At 50.2% G+C, this 20,983-nt stretch overlaps 1 protein-coding gene across 1 annotated transcript in view; it reads right to left on the bottom strand.

The window, feature by feature from the left end:
• The window catches only part of LOC119100568 (protein eyes shut), a 79,112-nt gene that overhangs the window by 53,330 nt on the left and 4,799 nt on the right, over positions 1-20,983 (bottom strand). The window contains exons 4-17 of the mRNA XM_037223649.1: positions 20,193-20,315; positions 19,585-19,698; positions 18,907-19,075; positions 18,201-18,542; positions 16,324-17,352; positions 13,749-13,937; positions 12,391-12,574; positions 11,687-11,835; positions 10,565-10,701; positions 9,864-10,054; positions 5,478-5,673; positions 2,660-2,754; positions 1,674-1,752; positions 1,047-1,186 (exon numbers count right to left, since the gene is read on the bottom strand). Coding sequence (XP_037079544.1) covers positions 1,047-1,186; positions 1,674-1,752; positions 2,660-2,754; positions 5,478-5,673; positions 9,864-10,054; positions 10,565-10,701; positions 11,687-11,835; positions 12,391-12,574; positions 13,749-13,937; positions 16,324-17,352; positions 18,201-18,542; positions 18,907-19,075; positions 19,585-19,698; positions 20,193-20,315 — 3,137 coding nt within the window. The remainder of the gene's footprint in view (positions 1-1,046; positions 1,187-1,673; positions 1,753-2,659; positions 2,755-5,477; positions 5,674-9,863; positions 10,055-10,564; positions 10,702-11,686; positions 11,836-12,390; positions 12,575-13,748; positions 13,938-16,323; positions 17,353-18,200; positions 18,543-18,906; positions 19,076-19,584; positions 19,699-20,192; positions 20,316-20,983) is intronic.

Raw genomic sequence — 20,983 nt, 5'->3', positions numbered from 1 at the left:
GTAGCCTCACAGACCTTCCGTTACATTTTAGACGAACTATGCAATGTGGTTGCTGTTGGGTTATACTGGACTTTTTTGCAAAGGTACACCATGCCGATAACCTTATTTTCATGACCCTAATTTCCATGCCAAAACACCCCCTAAGCATAATTTGTATCATCCGGAGCGGAAAACACCGGCTCAAAAATTGTGCCTTGAGAAAGCCCATTGGTACGAAAGCACAGATGAGGAAAGATTGAGGGTCGAAACATGAAGCGCATCGTAACAAGTCATTTTTTAACAAGAAGTTTCGAACATGGATGTTGCGCTTCTACATAAACATCGCTATTTACCAGTTGGTGATCGTTACCCCTACATACCTGCATTTACGCGCTGTTAGACAACAAACCGGTGACAAACGTGTAATCCTCTCAAAAAACATATCACATCAGTTCGAATATCGCCATTCTGTCTTGGAAAGAATTTGGTTGCAAGAAACAGGACAGCGCTCGTGCATCACGTCCTGACATTCCACGAACTTCCGCCAGTACTTCCGTGATAATCCGTATTATCCCGGTTAGTGTTTTTATGCTATGTTTCCAGCGTTTACAAAAAAAAAAACAGTGTTCAATTGGCAGTACAAAGATGTCTTTATTCATTTATCACGATCATCCAGATGAATGCTTTGGCTTCACAGTCCACACCAAGTGCACTTTTAAGCCAGAAATCGCATGGGGGTCGTGGTCAGTGCCATGTGGCCAGAATTCTGCCTGCTGGGTTTTCTCAACCCTCCCATTATCAGTTATCACATAATGGTGAAGGTCACGGGGCTTAACAGATAACCCAACGTAACGGATAGTTGTCAAGATACGCTCAGACGCCAGTACAAAAAGCAACTAATCACCGACATTCAGAACACTATAGACGCTAAGTTGTCACCCATGCAAGAGGGAAGCGGAGGGTTGTCACCAGGATATGTAAATATGTTCGCGAGTACAACCATACGTGTGTTCACAAACTATGTATGTTCGTAGCTATGTCGTTTTCCTGCAAAATGTCAGCCCCGCCAGACCCATACTGCTATCTGTTATCGACTTGCCCTTGTAGCTGTGCAAGCCGAGACGCAGGTCAAACAGGCAGCCCGAAAAGCCGGGGTAGAGGGCCAGGTCCGCTGGCAGGTCTGCGTGTCTCCGACTCTCGTGCCCGCCTGGCGCCGATAGCAAGGTCATCAGCACACCGAACGCTCGGCGACGGAAAATGCAGGGGGAACAAGGGCGAGGACCGAGAGAGAGAGAGAGAGAGAGAGAGAGAGAGAGAGAGAGAGAGAGAGAGAGAGAGAGAGAGAGAGAGAGAGAGAGAGAGAGAGAGAGAGAGAGAGAGAGAGAGAGAGAGAGAGAGAGAGAGAGATCGCTTTCGCAACGTCGCGCGTGGCTGACAGGCTGCAACAGCCTGACGGCTGCCACTGTGACTTAGCGCCAAGCTGGCAACTGACTGCAACCGGCGACCGACGGAACCACGGCTGACTGCAGTCAAGGCCTGTTAACAGGTTGCATGCGGTGTATTTAGCTGTCCGGACAAGGACGCCCACCTTGCACATGCACGGGGCTCCAAGGGCGTCCGCGAATTGCACAGCCGTCGCAGGAGGCGCGATTTGAGTCATGGCGCGCCTCAAAGGTCATTGATCGGACACTGACCTACATACAAGACGGGCGGCACATCCAGTTTGCTGTAGGCTCCCGGCGCGCGGGCGGTGACGACTCGCTGCGTGTTCACCTGGGCACCACAGACCACAGTCAGAGTGCAGAGCCCCGAGAGTACACTCGACGCTACGTCGGCCAGTGCAGCTGATAGGGGCTGCAGTCAACACAGACGGCACGACGTCACCCCACGGCAAGGCTGTCGGAGTGGCGAACAACGGCTTCGAGGCTAAGTCGAGCGGCAAACAGCGGTGGGACAGCAGCTGGGGTGGCAAAGTCGCCGAAACGATAATCTGTTAATGGAAAAGAACGAAATGGGGAACATTTTAATCACAGTTGGATTAATTTTTCACAAATTTTTCACAATGACATTGGACTCGCATTTTAATCACAGCTGTAATCCGGCACCCTCCAGCCATGATTGCAATATGAGCTCACTCATAGTGCAATATACCTGCCCTGATATACCTTGGACTAGGCACGATACTCTGCAATGTTTCAGGGGAAACGGTTAAGCATTTGTATAAATGAGCAGGAATGCCCAGGATTAAAAGGTCCGGATCTACTCCTACATTCTTCTGATGCGTTTCTATGGTTTCCTTCACACAGTAATCTGTGCCGCTATTTTGGCTGGAGCATAGAAGTGTGTGCTGATGAAAATTCTGTCTGATGACAGTTTGCGACAAACCGATCAATCCATAAAGTCAGAATAATATCAACATTATGGTTGTGAGGAGAACACACAGTTACTGCCTCAGCATAACGTCTTCGCATTATGATTAACCGATGATGAACTTGATGATGAACGGCATCCCGGAATGCGCCGGATGCTATGAGCCCGGATGTTCACCTGCAGCCACACCCTCTGAGCCCAGATGTTCACATGCAGCCACGCCCTCTGGGCCCCCCATGCTCACCTGAGGCCACACCCTCAGAGTTCAGATGCTCACCAGCAGCCGCACCCTCTGAGCCCAGATGCTCACCTGCAGCCACACCCTCCGAGCTCTGCGACCCACCCGGATGGTCTGCACAGACATCTCCGGGTCCAGAGGTGCTTCCGACATCAGTCTCTTGCTACCTGGTGGCAGGGCGGGAAAGCAGTGATAGTCAAAAGGCAGAAGCCAGACTTCTCGATGTGGACTCATCGAAGAGTCCGAAAAATCATGCGCTTTAAACTAAGTGGCGTTGCATGTAGGGGTGTTAGAGGTGACGCCAAGTGCAAGATAATAGCAAGCTCCATTTACATAGGATAAGATGCGATTTACGGATTGCCGAAAATGTTAGGTAGCATCCGGCAAAGCTCGAATCATGACGAAAAATATTATATAAGCACGATTAGAGCTCAACGCAGTTTAACGCTAAAAACAAATTGCTCTGAATGCCGCTGACAGTTTACCGCTGACAGGTTCAGCATCTTCACAAAAAACACAAATAAATGTGAGGCTTTGTAGTAAAGTCGTAATTCGGAACACACTCGAGCAATCTCCTCCAAACTCTTGCGAACAGGCAGAGCGCCTAGTACTTCATAAGCCATAGTGAAAGCCGGGACCTCACGTCATGTCCTAAAACAGCTCAAGCCACTTCGGGGCATCGCAACCTAGTCCAAACTCAGACATCGCTCTACGCATCTCCTCGAAATCTTTGCAAATGTATAGAGCAGCTACGATTTCATCAGCTGTCGTGAAACTGGTAACCTGGTGTCATCATCTTCACCTCAACAGCTCGCATAGGATAAGCATGGTGAAGACTATGACGGTGAAAATGGTGACATGGATGCATAAGTTTCAGAGCAGCTGATGAAACCCTACGCCTTTTATCTATTGAGAAAATTCTTCAGGTGATCCACGAAACCGGTTTCCGAGAATCGGACGCCAAGCCCACCTTTGAGCTTAGCTGCAATGATCCGATACGGTTTACGCGGTTTTCTAAGGTGAGGATGGCGACTCGAGGTCGTCCATTTCGGACCTTTAGGTGCCAAAACCTAGACCCAGACTTAAATCAAAACCTAGAGCGCTCTAAAGTCGTAGCCACTCTGTCTACTAACAAGGCTTTCAGTTAATCGGTTCATCGGTTTCCGGTTCATCGGTTCATCGATTCAGAGGATCATCGGTTCATAACTTTCCGGGTTCAAACGTGATTGCAATGCACCGAAGTGGCTCATGTATTTCTTTTTAGGTGAATTGAAAAGAAACACTTGTTTAGTAAAAACGCGGAAACGGCATGGGTTTTACCGGACGGTAAATTGAGAAAACGACTTTCATAACGGCTCGTGGAACTGCAGGTGCTTTACGTATCCGTAAAGGTTTTGAGAAGATCAGTCGAACAATTTCCGACTTTCGACCCGGCAGCAATGTCAAAAGCCTTTGCGGGTTTTTAAAGTGGAGATAGATTTGTAGATTTGAAGAAGGTTTTTAAGGTGAAGATAAGGTTCCCGAAGCCTTCACATCGGGGCAGAGCTTTCGCTTTTCGATTGCTGTTGGAGAGAATGTGCCCAGCGTCCCTAGGGCTTGAAGCTGGCTGCGCGAATAACGGGGAAGACGTGTTACCTGGCAGGAGCCTGCGCGCTTACGGTACATTTGGGCCGTTACAAACTGAATGGCGAGCAGAGCCTTTTTAAGAGTGTTTTTCTTAAGGAAGAGTTTCTATCTTGTGGTGGTGTTTTTTTCCTTAGGAAGGTGTGAATCTGTCCTTGGCACAGGTGACGTCATCCCAAATTGTGACGTATAATGCACACATAAGGGTACTCGAACTGGATACAACACGGCATATCGCAATATCGCAATGTAAGTGGTGCACAAGCACAAAATGTCCGCCTACATAATTTTAAATAAACATGACTTTCAGAAGATCTGTCATAACTAAACCAGCGCTAATCATCTATGAAGTTACCAAAAATAAGCTGCATGTTCGGTGTTGAAACATGCAGCCCAAATTCAACGGACTCTCCTCCCCTCCAAAACAGCACCCGGCATGGCTAGGCGGGATTAGACGGGTGACGCCAGCCCGTTCTATGTGCAGTCTCAACAGCTGTCGAAAAGTACGACGCATTCAGGAAGCGTAGGACGAAGGCAGACGCTCGTCGGACGTGTGCAGAAACGCCCCGTGTGAAGACGTGTGTGACGTGTGTGAAGGACGTGTGTGAAGAGACGCTCGTGAGCGTCGGACGCGCGTAAAGCGGCCCGTGTGGACAGGTGAACAGACTTTCGGGTGTGATATGTGGCATATGTGTGACTTGACTGTGGGGATGATTGGACAAGACTTGGAGGCTGCCAGCCGCCCACAAAGTTCACAAAACAGTAGCCAAAATTCCATATGATTCGTATGAAAGAGGCGAATATAAGGTCAATACGAGGCCCCCGACGTTCGACTGCCCACTCATGGCGATCAGATGCTAGTTCATGTAAAGGAAGATTCTGCGAAAGCTGTTGCCACACCACTGGTACATTCCACTGCCACTGCATACCAGTGAGCGGCCATAAGCTGATTAAACCAGATAAGCAGAAAATGAAACGGGAGGCGTAGCAGCCATCACGACTTAGCAGAGTTCTGCCAGGCGAAAAGAAGTGGAACTTGATCACAGTTGGCACATCACAATGACGTGTCTAGACTAGGGTTTGGTGTGGAGCAACGTACCTGAGCCCAAGTGGCACTAGGGCTTGGTGTGGAGCAACGTACTTGAGCCCAAGTGGCACTAGGGCTTGGTGTGGAGCAACGTGCCTTAGCTCAAGTGCCACTAAGGCTTGGTGTGGATCAACGTACCTGAGCCCAAGTGCCACTAGGGCTTGGTGTGCAGCAACGTACCTGAGCCCAAGTGCCACGTGACAGTGACGTATCCTCTGCTGAGCGTGATGGCGAAGAAGTCACCGTCAACATGCTGCCACAGCCGCGGCGAGATGAAGTCCACCTCGGTGAAAAGAGACGATAGCACAGCAGCATCAGATTCATCCCGCGTCCGCCCGGCCAAGCTGTTCAGGCCCCTTTTAGGCTCAAGCGGCCCCTGGAGAAGGAGATGAAATGGCGTGGTGGAATGCAGCAATAGTTGTGTTGAGGGTGATGGGGCAATGGGTCTGTGATGACGTCAAGTGACGATGATCACGATGCATTTTGTCGTAACACTGTACGCATTTTGTTGGGCAAGAAGGGTGTACGGAACGCAGGTTAGGCTGTGCTTACCATCCTTGGGCTCACATCGTGTTATACCTACGCTTAAATGCCGTTTCACGGTTTGAGTGCTAACTACGCAAACATGAAAAGTAGCCTATGTGGATTGTCTCGCTCAACAGGTTCGTCAATGGGCAATCTCTAGATACCCAGAACGCTACGTTTGGTGCCACAAAGAACAATACCAAGCTCAAAATACCCGGACTAGAGAAATCCAAAACACTTTATTACGTGCCACATTTGCTTGGAGCGTGATGTTCAAACAACGAATTCTTTTTGGGAATGCAGATTTTTCCATTTGTTTTGCGCATCCGCATGCATTTCAGAACTAACACATCACATTAATATTATCCCATTATGTTCCCATGAATCCAATTATGTTCAAACCTTTCATCCATTACGTAATAAAGCCAGCGCAAACAACAAGACGAGCAAGGGTTGATTCCTGAATGTGATAACTTGAAATTGCGCTCTGCAGGCGTCCACTATCGTTAATAACTCCCTGTAACAAATACCCCAAGTTTTTTAAGAAATGTATTAGCAGAGCTAATGCTTAGGATGAAACCTATGAATAGGAATCATGTATGCGGCGTATGAAACAAAGGCTTGAATAAATTTGACTTAGCGTGTGCTTGAGATGTTGGCTTGGCCGGGTGTCGGAAGATCTCGGTCTCAGATCTCTAAGAAACAGGTGATAGAATTGGCGCGCAGGCTAGGGTACGTGCAACGAAGAAGTTTGTTCATTCATGATTTGATTAATTTAAATGTAAAAACTTAAGCTATCTGCCTGTCCCTGATTCCAAAAATGGTGCATTACACAAAGAAGACCGCGAGTTTGTACATACACTTATGCAGATTGTGCATTAACGTGTGCATTCCACCTTTCGTACCATCACAATGATAACCTGACCGATGAGCTATATAAATACGCTTAAGAAGCTTCTTATCGAGCAGTATAATACCTCATCACGTCGAATTAATTGAGACCTGGCGACTTTGCTTGGGATCCTTATTCTCCAAGGTCATGGACCTTGCTCACAGAGTGAAAAATTCAAATATAATGCGGACACAAGATTCTAGCCAGCGTCGTGGGCGGCTTTTCCCAGCACACACATAAAAAGATGGCACATATTTTCCACACTTTGCCCCAACAAAATAACAATAAATCACGGGCGATAAAACCCAGGAGCCTCGTACAAATCAACCTAAATTATTCTCTAGGATGAGGTAGTTCTATTAAGTAGCTGTTTCAGTTTAGGTATGTGTATTCATTCATAAATTTATCGATGGGGTGTTTTTTGCAATTTTTTCCGTTAATGTGTTCTCATCACTACCCATGTCAGAGCTTTGGCGGGCCGGAGAAAAATGATTGCCGATGGGAGTCTCAAGAGTTTTGATCTTTGCATATAGGACGCGCTCAAACCGTAACCGAATGGGTCTTTTTGATTCGCCAACATACGATACAACTTCATTCCTACCCTCACATAGCAAACACGCCATATAGCACACAACACCAAATGTCAAGCGCTTACATTTTAAACCAGACATACACCGTTTACAATTTTTTAGAGCCGGATGGACAAACAGGTGGTGAGAAAGACGACCGAACCAGATTATCTTTCAAATTATTTTGGTTCTACCATGCCAAACAAACGTTAAGATAATCTATTTTGACCGCTGATTTTATCTTTGCACACAAAGCTTAGTCCACGTATGGTAACGTAAACTAGCCGTCCAGGTCTTCATCCCGTTGGTGTCGATGGTGCGCTTGCTGATGTTGACGATGGTCTTGTTGATGTTGATGACGATGTTTCCCCTGCTGTTGTTTGTCTCGGCATTGCTTTGCGGTCAATGGTGTTGTTTGGCTTCTCAGTAAAGGCGACTCAGAAGGTGTTTCGAATAGTCATTTTCTTCGAACAGCTTTTTGAATTTGTTGATATGGGTGATCATTTGCAGCAGCGTTTGCAGAAATTTTCATGGCACGTCCAGATAATGAACGGATGATGACCTTTTTTTGTTGGCATAGGATGGGCCGATGTGTTATAGATGATGATCCCGCCATGATTAGGCTTGATGAAGAGTTCTGCTGAAAATTTGAAGTTTTGATCAACCGTCACGAGTGTATCCAGAAATGCAAGCTATTCGGAAGTGTGTGTGTCGTCTAAGGTAAGCTTGATGCTGTTATGGACAGAAGTAATGTATTTGATGAGGCTCAGCGGCTAATCGTGTGAGTGAGTCCAGACCCCTATAGAAATGTCGATGTGTCTGATGCAAAAATTAGATTTCAGGCTCGCGTTATTAGCGGCAGGTTGTCCAAATTTGTGCGTAAAGATCATTGCAACGGGAGGTACCGCCTTGTTGCTCACGGCAATGGACAGTTGGTGTCTGTCGTGGTCATTGTCAAATCTGCAGGTGTCATTTTGGAGGCAGTGTGTAACTAGTCCTATGATGTCTGCAAGTGTGAGACCGCAAAGATCAATGCCATTCTGGTGTTGGTAAACGAGGTCAGTGGCCACCGAAACAGCCTCCAACAGTGAAATGCTGCCATGGTGGTTAACAACTTCCATGCTGAAAACTGTGGCGTTCCGTAAAATTTGTTGGCCAGAGAACTGATCTTTGAGTGTTCTCGAGTATTCTTCTGTGTTTCTGAAATGAGGCGGGATATAGGCAAGAAGCTGACTTATTATCCTATCTAGGAGCCAGGACGTTCGTTCAGTCGAACTACCACAATCAATATGCCAGAGTGTGGTGCTTTGGTAGCCCATAGAAAACTGGTATTCTGGAGTTGGTGGGCAGAAGGCCCTTCACAAATGAAGCGTGATCTTCCATTAGGTTAGTGAAGCCATGTTTTGTTACTATGTATCAGTATTTCAGCAGTCATTTTCGAAAGAAAATGGTTATGTAAAACACCATCTACGTCGCCCTCACCGAGAAGTCACACAGCACCATCAACTGTAAAAACAACGCCGAGAACAGCAGCAACAGCGAGAACATCGCCATCAACATCAACAAGAAAATTATCAACATCAGCAAGCACAACATCGACACCAACGAGATTAAGACCTGAACGGCTATCTTATGTTACCTTACGTGGATTAATCTTGGTTTGTTAAGGTTAAAGCAGCTGTCAAAAATCCAATTTTAACGTTTGTCTGGCATGGTAGAACCAAAATAGGTCGAACCACAATCTAGTTCGGTCGGCTTCCTTACCACCTGTTTGTCCATCCGGAAACAAAAATGTGAATGGGTGTATGCCTGGTTTAAAAAGTAAATGTTTGAACTCTGGCGTTGTGTACTGTACGTGTTTCATGTGTGAGGGTAGGGGTAGAAGTATGTCATATGTTGGTGAATCAAAATGACCCATTCGGCTATGGTTTAACAAGCGCGTCCCAGGCGCAAAATCAAAACTCCTGATGCTCCCGTTGGCAATATTTTTTTCTGTGAACCAAAGATATGAGATTGGGCGTTATGAGGACTCCTTGGATGTTGAAATATTGCAAAAAGCCAAAGACCACTCCCCCTCCCCCACGCACACAATTCATGAATCAATCCACATACGCAAACTGAAACTAAAAAAGTATCTCAGCTTGGAGAATAATGCAGTCTCTGTACGAAGCTGATGTGCTTTATCCCCCGTGATTTATTGTAATTTTGTTCGGGCAAAGTCTGGGAAATGCTTGCCATCTTAGCATCTTATGTGTGTTAAATGTGTGCCATCTTAACATCTTATTCTATGTGAAGAAAAAAACGCTGTCAACGCTGGTTTGAATCTGGTGTCCGCCTACTATTTAAATTTTAACTGAGCACCAGAGCAGTGACCAAAACTTCATAAAAAATACACATTACTTAGTGAGCACCATGCATACGATTATTGTAAGGCGGTAATCTTGACTCCCTTTGAATACATTATTTGTATATTGGACATTGAGCACGCTAGTGAAACGACACAGCGAGTGCAGCCAACACCGTAACAGTGCCGCCACCTACCAAGGAGAGCCCCAGCATCAAAACAGTGCTGCCACCTACCGGCGTGGGTCCGACCGGCCGTGGATGGGTGAACGCAGCCAGCATAGCAGTCTGCCCGGTGTCGTTGGTGATCAGATGAAAGAACATCCAGAACTGATGGCGCAGGCCGCTGCTGACGTTCAGCGCCAGGTATGAGGAGAGACCGCCGAGGGAGCCGTGGAACTCGTAGCGGGACTCGGAGTAAGACGTCTCTGTGCGGAGGGCAATAGGTTGTTGCATGCACTCAGTGTTCGTGCCCCGAGAGGCCACCGAGGGAGCCGTGGAACTCGTAGCGGGACTCGGAGTAAGACGTCTCTGTGCGGAGGGCAATAGGTTGTTGCATGCACTCGGTGTTCGTGCCCCCCGCGTTACGGTATTGTTAGAACATTCCCGGAGGCATGTCATGCCTGGTAGTTCTAGCTCTGAAATGCATATTCATGCCAACGCTAGTCCGTACGCACATTCTGCGTTCAATTCACGTCAAATGTAAATCATGACGCGCACTTTTGCTACTCACACCCAACAATCTTTTCCTTTGTTTTCCTCTATATAGCATTATTGTGTTATCTTTATATTACGAAATGTTATATCAGAAAAATAGAGCTATAGATATAGGAAGTCATCCAAAATTATGGCACTCAGATCGATAAGGTACATCAAGAAATGTGTTGCACGCTCGGGGCATACTACTCTTCCGTGATTTATAAATGGTACCTCCAGACCTGTTTGACAGAAGTCGCCCATTCGTCCGAGGGGGCACATGCAGACGGTGGCACCGGTCTCCGGTACCACGCACTGGGCCCCGGGCCCGCACAGCGCCGGGTCGCACTGGACCGAGCCACAGCGCGGGCCGCTGAAACTGATCAGCACCGCATTAATTGGCGTCATCGTGACAGCGGGTGAGAGGGCTGGAGAGAGTGTGCGAATATGAAGGCAGATCTCCGCGGCTTGTACAGACTGGTAAGTTTCAGATGAAAGTAACGATATGATGACGTTTTTGGTCGGTTGTGTTTTGCATCTCACCAAGCTGAGTACTTTGCCACGGTGCTCTTCGTGCTTTTCTGTATGCGTGTTGAAGCTTTTTCGTCATGTAGTCACTCGTGCATAAGACAGTTAGATATGGAAGCACTAAACGGCGTAGATAGTTTGGAACAGGCAAGCACTTCATTGTTCAACATACTGACACGCACCCAGGTGTGGGGTCAACTTCACCCTCAAAGTTTCACGCAGCACAAACTTTCTAGCTGCACACAATAAGTAGTCAATCTAATGGCGTAAAAATTAGACATATGCCATGGCGCCGCTGACCTATCGCAGGTCGAAGTCAGGCCATGGCTGGTAGTGGAGGCGATTTGAAGGCAATCGTTCAATCTTATGCGACAACGGGGTGTTAGGCAAAGCAATACATACCTCTTTCAGATGATTTCTTAGCTAATTAGACAATTGTTTTTAGGCTTACGACTTATTTCCTTGATCCTGGATCAGGTGTAAGACCATATCAAGGTCAGAACCATTATGTGTTTCACTGGAAAACTTGTTTTATGGGGAGCAGTTTCAGGGAAGGATTGAGGCGAGGCAATATTATCACGGATGAAATAATTGTTCGGACAATCGTCTTCGTCTAGTGTGTTCACCGGACGAGCTCGAAGTTCAGATGAGCGTCAAAAACTACCTCATATAGTAAACAGGCAGCTTGCCTTAAACCTCGATCAAACCTTTAAGAGCGTCTTCCACGTTAAATGAAGACCCAAACAATATTCGTGTTTCGCCTCGGCGCATGGCAAGACGTGGTAGCGCAATGCGAGTTCATGCACAGTAGTTCCTCGAGGAGGAACAAGACGCACCCACGTTGACACAGGCAGGTGACAGACATCCAGGTGTTCTGCAGGCACGTGCTGTTGTTCTCGCACTGCACTTCTTCACAGGGAGCTTTGAATCTGCCCACGCTGTCGGCCACTACGATGAACAGTTGCTCATAGGGCCTGCCGTTGACCTGCCGAGGTCGAGCACGGGTCAGAATTCCGGCTGATGAGATCCTACTGCCCGGACGTAAACGTTCTCCGATAATGTAGACATCGACATGTAGTAAACCCAGCCATTCGTGAACCGTGGGACCATTAATACGAATAGCCTGCTGGTTAACTTACCGATGTATAATGAGCTGAAGCGAGGTGTATGCTCCTATTACGACAATAGGCGGCGCCACTGCCACCGGTGAATGGTGTGTGTGTGTGGGGGGGGGGGGGGGGTGCGGGGGGGGGGGGGGGGGGGGTGCGGTCGGTAGTGTGATATATGTAACACCGTAGATCATTGTTAAATTTCAGTATTGTTAGAGGTTACGTTCCGCCCCCCGCCCCCCCCCCCCCCCCCCCCCCCTCTGCTCCTTCATGGCGACGTCACCCCTTCCTGCGACGGTTGCGGAACCATGCCGGCTTAAATGTGGAAATTATGAAACAGGGCACCGAGCCATCGGACGTAACTGAGCCATCGTATTTGCGAGGCACGCCACCAGGGCTCAATGTCACTCCACAATGGGCCGACGTCTCACGCGCAGATCAAGCAGGTAGCCGTCGAAACCCGGCCGGCCGCGCCGACTGCCGACCACTAGCGCCACCCTCCGATCCAGCGGCCGGTCGGCGAACTGCTGGGCCGTCATGACGGGAGACCCGGACGTCCGCATGGCGGCCTTGCACCGGGACTGGACTCCTGGAGGTCCAGCCACCCACCGCAGACTGCCGACACGGCGGAGTGAGGTCAACGGCCCGTGCGGCAGCGGCGCCCAGTGGACTCCAGGACGCAGCTCATACACTTGTCTACGGGTATCACGTGCCCTCCTACAGTGCTGTTGCGTTGTGAAGCGCAGAAACCCGTGATTTCTTGCCTTCCGTTGGGATATCAAATAACGGCATTTCGTAAAATATAGATAAAACCGCAAAATAAGCGCGAAGGGAATAAACAGTGCAGTGCTTTCCCACTTCGCTACTTCTAGAACGAGCTGGTATCGCTGAAAGCTAGTTTTCAGCTCTTTAAAAACCCGGACGACTGAAATGCCTATCACAACTTGTTTGCGTTATTTTCGGCCGTAACGTCATGGAGTTTCATAGCCCAACAGCAATCTCCCGGATTTGTTTATCATAGGAGCACGCTAATGCTAGTAATTATAATACATAGATGTTATCAGCATTATTTCAATGTAAAAAAACAACTTTTAGCAAAAAAAAAGTCGAATGAGCAGGCACGCCCGATGAAACCTTCTGCACATTGAGAACAGTCTCTCAGTGGGCTAAATCGCTTCGCAACAAGTTTCTGGGTCATTTTTCTGGTGACCCCTATGCTTTTTACCTTCTGGGTATTCATCGCTATTCGATGATCTCCTTTAATAACGGATTCACAACCACTGCCTGAAGCCAAAAAGGTAAACCCAGGTTAATCTGGTCTCATGCTGGGTCATCTGAGCTCACTGGTGCTCTTCGTTATCTTTGGAATGCAGCAATTACATATCATGAAAATGCTGCCATCATGTAATGTGCAGGCTTTGTCTGCCGCATATGGCATGCCAGAGACCCTCTCGGCCATGACTCAGTGTATGAAGGCATCCACGAAAATTAAGTTTAGTCCCTTGGATCCCATGGAGACTGGAAACATATAAGCAGCCTGCTTTTCATGGCATCTGGCTGCCTCCAAATCTTCAAAACTGCGAAAGCTGTTTGAGAAGCCCACCACCATGTTGTCACATGCCTTTCCTTGACATATCGATCATACTGTATTACCATACAGGTTCAGCACTCACCGGCCATGGTCCATCTGACCAGAAGCCAAAGCATGGTGACACTGTGACGTCATCACGCCGTGTAAACTTAAATGAGGCATGGTAACCTGCGCCTCGGCCACCCGCTGATAACTCACACAAAATCCACGGTGACCTGGCGACCTGTGTTGACCTTGGCCTGCGACTCGATGAAGGAGGTAGCCTGGCGTCCGGAGCAGGAGAACTCGAGCCGCAACAGGCCGCCGGCCAGCCGCAGCCGGTACCAGGGCGGCACGTCCGCCGGCAGCGAGCTCACGATGCCGCCCGTCTCCGACAGCGTCGCGAAGCTGGCCGAGGTACGATAACGTCACAGGAGCATTACGCGTGGGATGCCAACACACAGCATGGCCACGTCAGGCACCATTGTTGCGCCGCCAGTACTGTGGCACTGGAATATTGCACTACTGACGCGCGTAAATCTGCACACTCAGCGAAAACCCTAAACTTCCAGGCACTTTGCCATAACGGCATGGTTAGCATTGGCGTGAAACACGATCGTAGATGAGCCGTAGATCTATGGTTTTATAACCATGTCAAGAGGAGGAGTGCTCAAACGTTTGTTGACAATCATGCATTTGCTTTGTCTCCTCACTGTCCATTTTGCGCCTCCGAACTACCTTGAAACTTAAACGTACAGAGCCAAAATAATTTCACCCTACCAAATTTTACAGCACTTTGTTTTCACTCATGTCATGTATACCATGCTAAGTTGAATTCGTTCATGAAAATAACGCCTGATCGTCATTGTAGCAGCCTGTCAGATTTGCTCGGGGCTTCGGGAAGCCCATACTCTCTGAGACAAGCTCTAAACAAACTCAGTGCAATAAGCGAGGATTAACCGAGTTGAGAAACGAGGTCGGAGTTTATTTTTAGGCAATATTTAGGCATCGACAACCTCATTACAAAGTACCGAGGTCTCTGGCGATAGAATGCGTTTGAATAGTGAATGGAAATATTTTGCATTTTTTGACATCCCCCACCATCCCATCGAATGGATATTTTCCTAGCGATGATTAGTATCACATTGTTCGTGTAATGTTGCCTCTGATTTTGTACCACTGAACGCTATTGTCGGTGAATTTGTATGGGTCTTACTGGTCAAGCTCGGTGTTTTTTACATCGAAGGAATTGAATCTATCGAAGAAGTTTGCAGTGTTTTGATTCCTGAGGCTACACTTACATTTAGACCATAAAAACCAGCTTCTCAGTGGGAGACAGTGCAAAAGAAAAATGAAGCACCAACTGGAAGAATGGAAGTTTTACTCATTTCACTCTTTCAAAATTATGACACCTTTTCATTAATGGCCCGACTGTCGCCTTGTGATCCGGCTGCTGATAGATCGCCATCTTCGTGAATGAATACCTGCGAGGCTATGTAACTGGATGGAGTGGTCCAGTCCTAAGGGGAAGCGGAGTTTAAGTGCACAGTTTCAAAGGCAGCCAGCCGTTGATTCCACTGTGAGAACGTCTGTAAGTGGCCAGGATTTACCAATGTGCTGCACAGATGGTGTTTCGGGGAAAACAAATGGTCGGGGTACCGCCGATCATGCGGCAACTTTTACAGCTTTTACAACCTTAAGCAGCTTTTGCAATGGATCAAGAATCCCGAAAGGTACTGGATCCAGGATTTAAGAATTACGTGACTGGATCCATTTTTTGGATCTAAGTTTATGTCTGCACCCTAGTACACTTACATTGCGGTATAGTTTAGGTCTTAAAAATGTATTTTGTTAGTTTTCCAACACATTGCTAGGACCAGATGCGACAACGTACGGACTTGCGATACATGACAAGGACTTTTACGCACCTAGATTGGTCTTCGGCCAGATGATCCTTTGTGATCGAAGCTTTTGGCTTTTGGTATATTGCACCTCATACCGACAGGCTGGCATTTTTAAAGCGCCTTGTTAATCGGAGAAAGCGAGGGCAAAAATCCACAAAAGCCTCACTATAAATGTCGTGACGTCCCATATCAAATAACTAGGTTTGTCTTGCCTACAAACATTTGCCATCTTTGCTTTCTGGCCCTCAGCTTACAATGCATCCCCATTGCCTTTATTTGCCTTACATATTGCATCTATGTTAGCCCGGAACAGAAATCTGACTGAGATGCCACTGAGACGTTTAAGTTTGAACATGAGAGAGGAGATAAAACTTTGCTCTCTATGTCTATCTTGGGCTGTATTTGGCCCGTCTCATCACTTTTATTAGTTCAGTCCAGGTCTCAGGTCTTTTCCCGTTTTCAGTAAAGTTCTTAATGAAAGGCACGATTCCGTTATGTGGCAAAAGTTGTGGCAGCATTGCTGGCAACACATTCAGGATAATTTGTCATTCCCAGGAGACTTTTAAATTCATTTCGTAACCCGTGCAGTGGTATTTGCAGCGTGCCCATCGCTCAATGATGCAAATGTTCCCAACACACTTCTGTCTGGTACGTCGGTGTCATTTCAAAATATCGTTGGCACTTTATCTGTATCAAATGCCCCCATGATTTGTCCGTATTTCAAATGTACTCATGTATGATGAAATTGTGCAACATTCCAAAGTTTTATGAAGCACCCGTAAACCGAAAACACCTCAAATATGCAGGTCCACTGCACGAGCAACACAAGGATAGCTTCGGTGGACCGTTTAGGTGCGGTGCAAAGCGTGCAATACACGCCTCGAACTGACCTGATCTTCAGTTTAACTCTCTCGCCATTCTCGGAGTAGGTGTTCGGCTGATCCCCGCTGGTCCATTGCTTGGCCTTCTCCGGCTGCGCGACCCCCACCGCAACCTCCTTCCTCTTGTCGTCCGAGGGGACTGCTCCACCCAGCTCGTCTTTCCACCACTCGTCACCAGGGGAGTCCCCGACCTCCAGCTGGTCAGGGTCTGGAGGCGACCCCGGGCCCAGCTTGTCCTCGCTCTCCAGCAGGAGGTACGTTTCCGGAAAGAAGCGGATGGGCAGGTCAGAAGTCAGACCGTCCGGTCGTGGGATGAATGGCCGCACCTGTGACGCTTCAGACGGCTGGAGACTCGTGGTGGGCGGCGTTGTCGTCGGGCCAGCTGCTCCATCGAAATACACGGTTGTCTCCCCTGTCGTCGTGTCAGACGGTATGGATGTCTCCCCTGTCGTCATGTCAGACAGTGTGGATGTGTCCTCTGTCGTCATGTCAGACAGTGTGGATGTCTCCCCTGTCCTCGTGTCAGATGGTGTGGATGTCTCCCCTGTCGTCGTGTCAGACGGTGTGGACGTCTCACCTGTCGTCGTGTCAGACGGTGTGGATGTCTCCCCTGTCGTCGTGTCAGACGGTGTGGACGTCTCATCTGTCGTCGTGTCAGACGGTGTGGATGTCTCCCCTGTCCTCGTGTCAGACGGTGTGGACGTCCCCCCGGTTGTCATACCAGATGGTGTGGATATCTCCCCGGTCGTCATGTCAGACAGTGTGGATGCCTCCCCTGTCGCCGTGTCAGATGGTGTGGATGTCTCCCTTGTCGTCATGTCAGACGGTGTGGACGTCTCTGCGGTCGTCATGTCAGGCGGTGTTAACGTCTCCCCTGCCGCCAGGTCAGACGGTGTGGACGTCCCCCCTGTCGTCGTGTCAGACGGTGCGGACGTCTCCCCTGTTGTCGTGTCAGACGGTGCGGACGTCTCCCCTGTCGCCAGGCTAGACGGTGTGGACGTCTCCCCTGTCGTCGTGTCAGATAGTGTGGACGTCTCCCTGCCACCATGTCAGGCGGCGTTAACGTCTCCCCTGTCACCATGTCAGGAGGCGTTAACGTCTCCCTGTCACCATGTCAGGCGGCGTAAACGTCTCCCCTGTCGCCATGTCAGGCGGCGTAACGTAACGTCTCCCCTGTCGTCATGTCGGTCGGTGTTAACGTCTCCCCTGTCGCCAGGCCAGACGGTGTGGACGTCTTCCCTGTTACCATGTCAGGCGGCGTAAACGTCTCCCCTGTCGTCATGTCGGTCGGTGTTAACGTCTCCCCTGTCGCCAGGCCAGACGGTGTGGACGTCTCCCCTGTCACCATGTCAGGCGGCGTAAACGTCTCCCCTGTCGTCATGTCGGTCGGTGCTAACGTCTCCCCTGTCGCCAGGCCAGACGGTGTGGCCGTCTCCCCTGTCGTCATGTCGGTCGGTGTTAACGCCTCCCCTGTCGCCATGCCAGGCGGTGTGGCCGTCTCTCCAGACAATGTCGAGGCATCCCCATTCGGTATGTCGGTCGGCGTAAGCGGCTCCTCCATCGTGGCGTCGTGTGCCGTTGTCACCGTCTCCGTTGTGGCGTCGCTGGTGAAATCGGTCGTGCTGTGGGCCGCCTCCATCCACGTCGCCGTGGGCAGCACCTCGGTCGGCGTCGCGGACGGCGCCACATGCTCCGCCGCCGTGAGGACCGCGGTCGTGCCGAACACGGCGGTGGAGGCGACCTCGGATGGGCGCGGGGTGTCCGCTGGGGCGACCGACGCCGGCGGCGGCGTGGTGATAAGGGTGAGTGACGAGGCGGCGATCTGCGGCCGAGAGGAGGGCGCCGGCGCGCCGCCGATGGTGCCGACGCCGACGGCCGACGCTGGCGTCCAGCCGCTCGCCTCGCTCGGCGTGCTCGCGAAGGATGGCAAGATCTCGGTTGTCGTGGCCGCCTCGGCAGACGCCGTCGTCGCCGTGACGTTACCCACGTGAGGCGTGGTCTCCACGTACTCCGTGGCGACGATGGCAGTGCTGGTCACGGTGCGGTAGTCGATGGTGACCACGTGGTGCGAGTGAAGGCCGGCCACGCGCGCCGCCGTGTGCTCCGGTGCCACGCAGTACGTCCCGTTGGTGGTCGACACGCACTGGCAGAAGCGGCCCGAGGTTTGTGGCGCGCACTCGCACCGGAAACTGTTTATACCATCCACACATACGCCACCATGTAGGCATCTGGAAAGACACGACATTGACACGACCTTGGCGCGACTTGACACGAGAGACATGACCCTGAGTTGAAGTTTTGAGTCGGCGAATATGGTCTATTTAGACGTATTTATCGTAAAGCTGAGTTCGCCTGACTTGCCTTCCATTGGAGCTGATACATCATCCATACCATACAGCAGCACGTACTACGGTTTTTTGCTCTGCGTTATCTTTTTTCATACAGCACAGACTTTTTCTGAAATCAGGGCACAGCACCGAAATATTTCAGACACGCCCGTGCGACCGCTGCTCTGCTATCCACTGGACCCACCCGGCCTCTCCCAAACTCTGCGAGCCCCCTGACTACCCCTCCTCTGCCGCGCTAGCTGACCTGGGCTTGGGCAGGCAGTCGTCGTACTGAAACTGGCAACGGTCGCCGTGGAAGTCGGGCCGGCACAGGCAGGCCGGGCCGCCACCGGTCCGCACACACAGCGCTCCGTTGTCGCACACGTTCTGCTCGCAGGACCGCAGCGCTGTCTGGCAGCGGTGTCCGGAGAAGCCTGCCGTACAACATCCGAGGCGTCGTCGGAAGGGTAACGTCGGCGGAGGGGTCATCATTGCAGGGTCACATCATCAGAGGCGTCATAAGCACGGGGTCATCAGCACCTGTGTCATCAGCAGAGTCAGCAGCCCGACTGAAAAGGGCGAAATTAGAGAGGCGTCTTCAGAAGAGTGCATCATCGGCATTAGGGGAAGCCAACAGGGGCACCACCAGAAAAGAGGTTATTAACAAGAGTGTCATAAACAAATGTCATCGGCAGTTTGCATCCACTGAGCGCCGTTAGCAGAGCATGGTTCATAGCGAGTTATCAGCGGAAAGTAGCGTTCACGGAAATGTACTCCATTGAGCCGTTGATGGCGTCCGTCGAGCGTCAGTGAGCCTTGTTAGATGACAATGTAGCACACAGGCGGTATCATTCCCACTGTCATAAGGAACGCCACGGCTCCGCTGCTTTGCTATGCGTAGTCACAGCTGTAGCAGGCTTCATGAGTCCATCAGCCGACTCACCAACCGAGCAAGAACATCGGAAGCCATTTATCTGGTCGAAGCAAGTGCCACCGTTTTGGCACGGAGAGGAGGCGCATTCGTCCACATCCGTCAGGCAGGTCGCCCCCGCAAACCCTGAGGGCATTGGACGGCACACGGCAGGTCAGCGTCACCGTGCGACTAGAGCAAACTGGCCCGTGCCGTTAACGAAATCGCGAACGGAAGGGCGCTGTGACGTGAGCTCTCACCATCACACGGCACGCCCTCCTTGACATCTGCAATACCCACATACATTGTCGATACTTCGGGCGCAAAGCAACTTTTAAAGACACCTTTCGTCTTACTATCGCTGTCGACACTCCATCCCTTACTTCGTCTGCTGGGGAGTATCAGCCACACGGTCATAGCGTGCTCAATATGTGCGCTGGATATGTGCCTGGATGTCAGTGTATTGTCACGCTGCCTCCCTCTGCCAAGAAGTGCCAGTCATGCTAGCATATCCCCGCTAAATAAACACATAACAGATAAGCCCGGAGTGCCAAAATGTGCCGGCCAAAGATCTCACCCAGGGAGACATTTTGAAAGTGCCCGCACCGTCCTGCTCCATCCCGTCTCCACCTGGGACTAACCTGGCTGACACTGGCAGCGGTATGTGTTGGCCAGGCCGTCGCGGCACAGGCCGCCGTTGTGGCAGCGCACGTGCGGCGGTGACACCAGGCGGCACACGCTCACGTCCGTCTCGCAGCGGAGGCCTGCCGACGACAGCGGTCGCGCGTCGGACGCAGCGTACTACGGATTGGGACGGCGGCGCCGATCGCCTGGCCGTGATTACAGAAGACGGCCGCGAATGCGTCGGCGTGTTGCGGCAGCGGTGATCGGTCACAGCGTTCGCAATGGATATCTTGTGAGCACAGGCGGCCGCGAAGTCAGGCTGGTGCCGGAGTGAGATGGGGGTGGCACTTCGTAAATGCGGTCAGGGACTGGGCGCATGGTGCGAGGCATGATCTATCGCAGAATCTGGGCTTCCATCGACTGATCGACATCGACATCGACATCGACATCGACATCGACATCGACATCGATTTCGACTGATTCACTGGTACACCACATTAACAGGAAGGCCTTTTCCAAAATGTTCTGTTAAATGCCGTTCCGCGGCTACAGTCCTGGGATGAGTCTCATTATGGTTAAGGGGTACGCAACTCATAACTAGAGCCAGCGGTAGACATTTCAGCCAGTTGCAGATATCATAGGTAACCAGTTGCAGATATCAGGCGTGGAATATGAGCGCGCGCAATTCCTGACGCGTTCAGTTCAGGCGTATAATAGACATCCAAAAACTTCCTGAATTGCCTCCTTCCTATTCCATGGTGTGTACATAACCGCAGTGACTACCAGTTGATAGAAGGCCCATAGCTCT

Source organism: Pollicipes pollicipes, unplaced genomic scaffold, assembly GCF_011947565.3.
Source record: "Pollicipes pollicipes isolate AB1234 unplaced genomic scaffold, Ppol_2.1 Scaffold_4881;HRSCAF=5763_pilon_pilon_pilon, whole genome shotgun sequence".
Lineage (NCBI taxonomy): Eukaryota > Metazoa > Arthropoda > Thecostraca > Pollicipedomorpha > Pollicipedidae > Pollicipes > Pollicipes pollicipes.
The sequence above is the reverse complement of the archived record's forward strand: the minus strand, read 5'-3'. Positions and strand labels throughout refer to the sequence as shown.